The sequence below is a fragment of the Barbatula barbatula genome, assembly GCF_947034865.1.
Source record: "Barbatula barbatula genome assembly, chromosome: 17".
Classification (NCBI taxonomy): domain Eukaryota; kingdom Metazoa; phylum Chordata; class Actinopteri; order Cypriniformes; family Nemacheilidae; genus Barbatula; species Barbatula barbatula.
Window position 1 is genome coordinate 2980958 of NC_136780.1, and position 7856 is coordinate 2988813.

General features: G+C 38.6%; 2 protein-coding genes across 5 annotated transcripts; both read left to right on the forward strand.

The window, feature by feature from the left end:
* Positions 1 to 342: 342 nt before the first annotated feature.
* On the forward strand, positions 343 to 3184 carry mul1 (mitochondrial E3 ubiquitin protein ligase 1). 4 transcript variants are annotated; one of them, XM_079477976.1, is made up of 5 exons: positions 343 to 456; positions 1080 to 1216; positions 1293 to 1380; positions 1489 to 1609; positions 1708 to 3184. In XM_079477976.1, exons 2-5 carry the CDS (start codon positions 1097 to 1099, stop codon positions 2435 to 2437), a joined length of 1059 nt encoding a protein of 352 aa, XP_079334102.1. In that variant the 5' UTR covers positions 343 to 456; positions 1080 to 1096; the 3' UTR covers positions 2438 to 3184. The 4 variants fall into 4 exon arrangements, with proteins under 4 accessions (XP_079334102.1, XP_079334103.1, XP_079334101.1 ...); XM_079477977.1 differs by having other exon boundaries at positions 386 to 456; positions 1067 to 1216; XM_079477978.1 differs by having other exon boundaries at positions 434 to 467.
* Positions 3185 to 4310: 1126 nt separating this feature from the next.
* Positions 4311 to 6426, forward strand: camk2n1b (calcium/calmodulin-dependent protein kinase II inhibitor 1b). The gene is made up of 2 exons (XM_079477979.1): positions 4311 to 4740; positions 5422 to 6426. Exons 1-2 carry the CDS (start codon positions 4575 to 4577, stop codon positions 5490 to 5492), a joined length of 237 nt encoding a protein of 78 aa, XP_079334105.1. The 5' UTR covers positions 4311 to 4574; the 3' UTR covers positions 5493 to 6426.
* Positions 6427 to 7856: the final 1430 nt, after the last annotated feature.

Sequence of the window (7856 nt, forward strand, 5' to 3'; positions counted from 1 at the left end):
CGTCAATAAAACCAAAGCTGTGAAGAACTGCTGACTTTCCCTCGTAGTATTTTTAGGCTACTACTGTCCTCACATTATTCCATTATATCAGGGGAAACCTATCCGGATGGAAACACGTCCTGGCAGCTGAGACTGTTACTGTCAGATACTGTTCCCCATGTTTAGTTACTCACACATGAGTAAAATCCTACTTCTGACTCTTTGCCAAATAATAATGAAGCCCTGTGGATGTTAGTCAGTTATCCCTGGCTTTTTGTCTGATGAACCCGAGTAACCGGCTGACAGTAACTTTGTCTCCTGTCATGATGTTTCATTATATAATGTGAACATCAGAGCCCTCTTGCGAGAAAATTGGTACAACACCGCAAGCGACAGGGCGCGAGCTGTCAAAACACGGGTCTTTTATTATGAAGGGACTTTTACAGTGCATTGGATACCAACACAGCTAAAGTGGAGGTAGTGCAAATGTACCTAAACTTTTGCTTCATGAATGTTCTGTTTACAAAACTATTGTAACTATATGCCTGTGCGTTACATCAGCTACCACTATTAGTACTTTAATTTAATATTGAAAGGAAATAATTTGCGCGAATCCGAGACTGTTTATTCGGTAGACATTCGCTAGCCGAACAGGCTAGTATGTTTTGACGTGGCTAGTCAAGTTGAAGTACAAAGATAAATTGGAGCCTTCTGTTTTCATACAAAAACTATTAAAATTGTCTTTTGCTTGTGTTGCATTTTTGTAATCCGTAATCATTGACCTTGTATAACGTGTTTCTTTTCCCTTAAAACTTGGAGAAGAGGAAGTTCGAGTTCACTTTTCTCAGCCAGCCCAACAGAAACCATCACATAAATTGGATGTAATGCTCATTATGAGTTGTGTAAGGTTTAATGGAAACTATAATGGTATGTGGTTCTGTACTGGTTGGTCATCGTGTGAATTGAACCATTAGGACACGATTAAATCCAACAGGAATGGCCCAAAACACACTACATATAGAAATCGTTGTTGTATTTTTAATGGTAAACAGCTGATGTTTTGCTATAATTGTAAACTGGATTTTAGATTGATTCTCCAGATTGGGTAGATACAAGGATGGAGACCAATGGCAGACCCTCAACAACACAGATCGTGATGCTGGCTTCTAGTTCAGCTCTGACTGCCATTTTATACACAATATACAAGAGGAAATCAAGCCATGTTGTAAGGCTGAGGGTAAGAAGACGATCCAATCAAACAGTAAGTTAAACTTAACCTGTAATAGGAGGTCAAACATGTTCATGCTTATCAGGAAGCCAAAAAGATGCCCTTAAATCCAGATCTGAAAACAATCCTCCGTGAAGCTCCAGGAAAGTGTGTTCCTTATGCTGTTATTGAAGGTATGACTTCGAAACCTAGACTGTAGAAGTAACCGGGAATAAATCAATATATTATAGTGTGTTGGGATATTATTTGTCCTTTTTTGCATAAGGTTTTTTTTTCATCAGGAGTGGTGCGGTCTGTCAAGGAGACCTTAAACAGCCAGTTCGTAGACAACTGCAAGGGCGTCATCGAGAGATTGACCTTGAAAGAGAAGAAGATGGTGTGGAATCGCACAACACATCTCTGGTATATCTTGTTGATGTCCATACACATATATACTAGGCATTCTTTTTATCATGTCAAGTAATTTAAAATGTATTTCACTGTACCAACACATCTTTTAGGAATGATTGTGAGAAGGTTATCCACCAACGCACTAACACCGTGCCCTTTGACCTCACCCCACACGATGACACTGTTCCTGCGACCGTCCGCGTGGTGCGTCCTCTCAGTGCGTCCGAATTGGATCTGGAGACCACCTATGAGAACTTCCACCCTTCCAAGCAGTCTCTGACCAACGTCATCGGGCACTTCATCAGTGGCGAGCGCCCGCAGGGCATCCAGGAGACGGAGGAGATGTTGCGTCTGGGTGCCAGCGTGACTGGTGTGGGGGAGCTGGTGCTAGATAACAACCTGGTTCGTCTTCAGCCACCCAAGCAGGGCCTACGTTATTTCCTCAGCCGTCTGGACTACGATGAGCTCCTGAACAAACAAGAGAGACAATTAAGGCTCTGGAGGGTCTTGACAGTGCTGTTCGGATTGGCGGCCTGTGCAACTTTATTCTGCATGCTGTGGCGGCAGTACGTGATTCGTAGGGATCGAAGAAAAGAGCGCAGCCTGCTGGATGAGTTCAGGAAGTGGAAGAACAGACGTTTACAGGAGCTTAACTTGGCCGAGGAAGAAATCTCACCCAACACGTGCACCATATGTCTGAGTAATGAACGATCGTGCGTGTTTCTAGAGTGTGGTCATGTGTGTACCTGTGAGCAGTGCTATAGGGCCCTCCCCGAACCTAAGAAATGCCCCGTATGTAGGGCTAGTATAGACAGGATTGTTCCTCTGTATAATAGCTAGGGCACTTATTATAAACATAGTGTGCGTGGAAATGAGTAAAGGGGAAGTTTATTGTGTGTAGGCGCTGTTTTTCCATTTCACAATAACTGAATCTGTGATGATCCAGTGAGCACTAAAAACAAGTTGGTTTTTTTTGTTTGTGTTGGAATATGTTCTTTGGGAGTTACAATCATCACTTGTGCCTGTGTGATCCCAAATGTATTGCGTTTAAGCCTATTTTATGAAAATAATTGAAAAGGAAGCAATTCTATTTTGCTAAATGAAATTAAACCTTTGGGACCAGTTTCTCTTAAATTCTAAGTAACGTTAAGGCATCCAAACGTTTTACTGTTGAGCTTTGTGTGTGTGGTTGTGTAATTGTCATTTTCTCTATGGTTAATTACTATTATGCAATACATTTGGTTATTAACTGTATTGCAGTAAAACAACTGATGCAAAATGCACATTACAGAACAGTGCAAGAATATTAATGTCCCTAAAATATATGGTATAAATATACAAATTTGACTGGTTTTGTCAAGTTCATCCATAGGACATATTGATTACATAGTGTATGTTTTTTCTCAATTGCAGGGGAAACTTTTTAATATATTTGTCGTAAGACGCTTTATTCAGAAATGGCTGGGAAGATAAAACTGAATTGTCTTGTTCTTTCGTTTTCAATATGTTAACTGTTGTGGTTTAATATTATTGTACAATCAACATTACAGTGGCTCAAATATATTAAACCGCATCAGATGGTCTGCAGTGGGTTTGTTCTTAGATATGATTATTTATATACTATTTAGAAATGTTCATTTAAGCAGAATTTATAGATGTATTGTGGTCATTCCAGTCCAGTGTCTGTTGAATTTCAACAAAATCAAACCTCAGGAGAGACTTATTCATCCAACAGCAATGTAAAAAATTGACAGCATGACCGCACACATGGCAACTGTGATAAAAAATCCAGGTTATCACACATAAAACTAGTTTTTGAACTTTAAATAAGTACTAATATTACTGCTGTATTGCTCAAAAGTGAATATAAACTAGTTTTCTTTGTAGTATTTGAGGTCTGAAAATAATACAGAGCATCTGCATCCTGCAAATAGAAACATTTTAATTGAACATTTGAGAATCAGAATCAACAAAAAACGATCATTTGACATAAACACATACCTATAAATAGCCAATTCAGAAAAACTAAAATATAATTTTGAAATTGGGTTTATTTTTTTCCGCGGCTGTATTTGCATGACTTGTGCACAAAATATAGTATTTCACCTGACCAGAAGATGGCAGTAAACACCTGTCTATTTACCATCACAGCTTAGTTTTATAAGTGTCACGAAGCCTTTACTCGGTGCTCAAATGCCATAAATGTGATCTAAATAACACGCAAAATTATTAAATCTATAAAGAGTGCATACTCACAATAGGAACACTATGATGTAAAGCTTTTAAGATATGCTGTAAACCTCCTACAGCACAAATACAAAACACATCAGATTGTCCCCTACACTAATAGGCAGTATTTAGAAAATAACAATTTATTCATTTAGCAGAAGCTTTTATTTACTCCATTCTCCAAAGCCAGGCCAGTCATTTCAAGTTTTGGGATATTTTGTCTAAATCCATAAGATGGTTCATGAATCACAACATTAGTTATTTAGATCAACTATTGAGTTTATCAGCCCAGAGTATGAACCACACCACCCATTTGCAAATGTGTAGGGAAGTTAAGGTGCCTCAATGCCCAATCACCCATCCCTTCTGTGGTTCGAACCTGTTTGCTTTCAACCCATCTCTTTAACCACTACGCCACAACACCGACGTTAAAGACAACAAAAGTGACAGGGGTGGATAGGAGGGGGAGCTTGTGGATGCACCATTCTGAGTGACGTCTGTGCCAGAGATCGGACCGTGTTTTTGTATCGCGCTCTTGTTTTGCGTGTGCATCGGTTTTCCGAAAGACTTGCGCGTCCGTCCATCCTTCGTTTGCGAAGACGACTGGAAAAGTGAAAGTGACTTCGTGTAACGTTGGGTAAAAAAACCTGCATTCGATCGTGACTGATCTCCCCTTGTTCCGTTATAGATCGTTTCCACTATACCGTTATCGATTGTTTCCACTATACCGTTATCGATAATCGCGGTCATGTCGGAGGTGTTGCCTTATGATGACAACGTCACCCACTATGGTGACAACGGACACGAGGAAGAAATATCACTCACCTGTCGTCTGCAGAATAACACCAACTTCTTTGGGTCCACGCCGAACAAACGACCTCCGAAACTCGGACAGATCGGACGGAGTAAGAGAGGTGAGACTGTTATTCATTTATATATATATATATAAATATGTAATGACGCATTGTCGCAAACGTAAAATATAACATAAACCGCGTTTATAAAAAATATTTATATAAAATAATTTGCATATACAACATAAACATTGTTAATTGCACTCACTAATGCTTGTGTCAAGTATTTGCCAATTATAAGAAAGTGACGCCGTTAAATATGCAAATGTTGCATCACGTGATGATGTCACTCTGATGCGTTTGCATGTACTTGCCTGCAAGTTGTCATCTAATAGTATTGTTGTGCTGTAGTCAAGAGTAGATGACAGATAAAATGGACATGAACTTTTATTTATAGCCTAGTTTACACCAAAACTGAAAATGATGTCATATGTCATTCAATTCACGGTACGACTTTCTTCTTTGGAACATAAATATAGATCACATTGGTTTGCTATTGTATGGTAAAAGTTTGTATTATCTGTTCCATTAACAATGCAAAATGCATAATGATAGACCTACAATGAATGATGACGTACCGCGCTTGACACTGCTTATCGTGTCATGTCATGTCACTCACAAATTATTTTATCAATCTGCAATGCCTGATTAACCTTTTCCAATATCACAAAATCCATATTGTTTTTCAATTCACTGGTCTTTCATTCAAGTGTCTAATTTCTCAATTTGTCTTCTTTGCAGTTGTCATAGAAGACGACCAAATTGATGAAGTCCTGAATAACACAGCAGAAAAGTCTTCAGCGGGTGTGTAACGCTCAAGGACGATGGTAAAGCGGCTAAAATGCGTTACATGCGTTCTGCATCAGATGCACGTTGAGGTTCCACTTAGGATGGGTTGAATTTCACAGTGTGGCAGCGGGTGAGGAGAGTTCCCGCTGCAGGCGTCCAGACGGAGGATGTTTTCTCTCTTTAAGGGCATGTTTTCTATCCCTCTTATAAAGTGAGAGCTTACACTGGACATACAAGTCCTAGCGTGTGTTGTATAATACATGTGGAATTGGTCTGTGGTGGTCAAGGTTCCGTTTATGTTGTCAGAGGAATGCATTGATATCATAAGCACAAACTTTTCTTCTTTATTTTGCCGAGAGACTGAGCGGCTTCTCTGTATCTTTTGTACACGATGAAACGTTCCTAATTGTGATCTCTTGGATATGTTTTTTGTTTGCTCTTTGCATAAAGGTTATGGACCGATGGAACGTTTTTTTTACAGAGTGAGAGAGGAAAGACCTACTTTTTAAAAACAGTTTTTCATGTTGCATATCGTAGTTTTTAATATGGCTGCCTGCTTTAGCCTGAAGTGAAAAGCTTATTTTTTATATCAAGGAGCTAGTTCATGTCAGAGAAAGAAAAACTGCTTATCTATATTCGTAGCACTTTTAAATGTGGTTGTCGCTGCTTAAAACTGAACAGGTTTGTGCCAAATAGGGCACCCAAATTGTGAAGTTTTTCAGGCCTGCCTCTCATACAGTATGTGTTTCAGGGCTTTTCTAATGGCTTTGCATGAGAATGGCACAAACGCCTCCTTCTGTGGCAGTGAAACTGATGTACAGTGCATACAGTAATATATCATTTCTTTTTTTGAATGACGAACCTTAGACTTTTGAATATTGTCTATGTTGCACTTCCCTATACCGTTACAGGGCTACATCTGCAATGAAATGTATCACCAATAAAATGTGATTATATAACAAAAACACCTCTGATTTAAGTCTTGATTTTCACATTATTTGATCAAATATGATCGATTTATTTAATAAGCAATAAGTAAAATTAGCATATGGGTTTGTTGAAACATAAATCAAAACATAACACATTGAATATAAAATAATATGTTTTAGGTTTCAGATAAGAGAGAATTTCTTGAGGACTTGACAAGACAAAGTCAGCAATAAGAGCAGATATTTTATCTATTAAAAAATACCCCATTAAAAAACTAGCCAAAATCCTGTTTCTGTAATGCAAACTTTCTGATTTACAAAACATTTTAAAACATTCAGACCAACATACACGTTTACAAACATTACAAAATAATTAATTGAATGTACCAATATTTAGATTACATAGCCTACTAGTTGGATCCACAGAGTCCTGATTTAGGTAAAAACATCACATGACTCACGTGACACACCCACCCTTTAATGAAGCCCCCCGGATGAACCGGTAATCAGGTGTGTAAACCCAATAAATGTTCACTCTTTGGTGTTTTACGCTTAAATGCTTTATTGGTATCATCGGAACATGAGAAGCCGGGCTTACTAACTCAATTACAAGATTTTCATCTCGATTATTAAAGGAAATGAAGCAGAACTAAAAAAAACAAGGCTGCAGGGGAAATAGTGAGGAAATCTATGAAGTAAAGCACTTGCAGTTTGTGTCCGTGTTCTTTTGAAAGCCGTGTAGAGCTCTGCTCTCACCCCCACATTTCTAAACTCAGAACACGCTAGAAATGACTTTGCAAACTAAGCTCAAGTTAAGCTCAAACTTATTTTTAAACTGCCGAGCTGCGTGGATCGTGTTGGCCTATTGTTTCTCTATGAAATGCATAATTTACTAGGAAACATTTCATTTACAGCAAAAGTTGCTGAAATATTCCTTCTCAAAGGCAAACCACATTTAACAGGGTTGTCACTTTCTGATTGGTTCCATTGGAAATCAATTATCTCTAATTATCTAAATACGGAGACGTTTGATTGGCTCCTTTAATAGACGTTTAGTCATGCCTTCCAAAATCGGATTGAATTAAATGATATCGGCTGTCAAGAGAGCTCAAGTCATTAAGCACCAACCGAGAACACGGCCCTCTACGATCTGCCTCTACGCACACTGTCAATGCAGTATAACCTACTCAATTAATGACCACGCCCTCTTGCATTTAGACACGCCCATCTAGATGAACAACCTGTAATAGCCAAAAGCTAATTTATAATAAAATATTCTGCCTGATGAGTGAGAAACAGTATAAAACAAGTCTTAACAATGCAGCACATCAGATAGACCCACTTAGAATCTACACACTGAAGGACCAAATAAGTCTTTTGTGTGTTGGCATCTTATTAGAAAAGAGTAAACAGATGCGTAGCCGCATGGTGTGAACATGTGTGCGAGAGACCACTTCT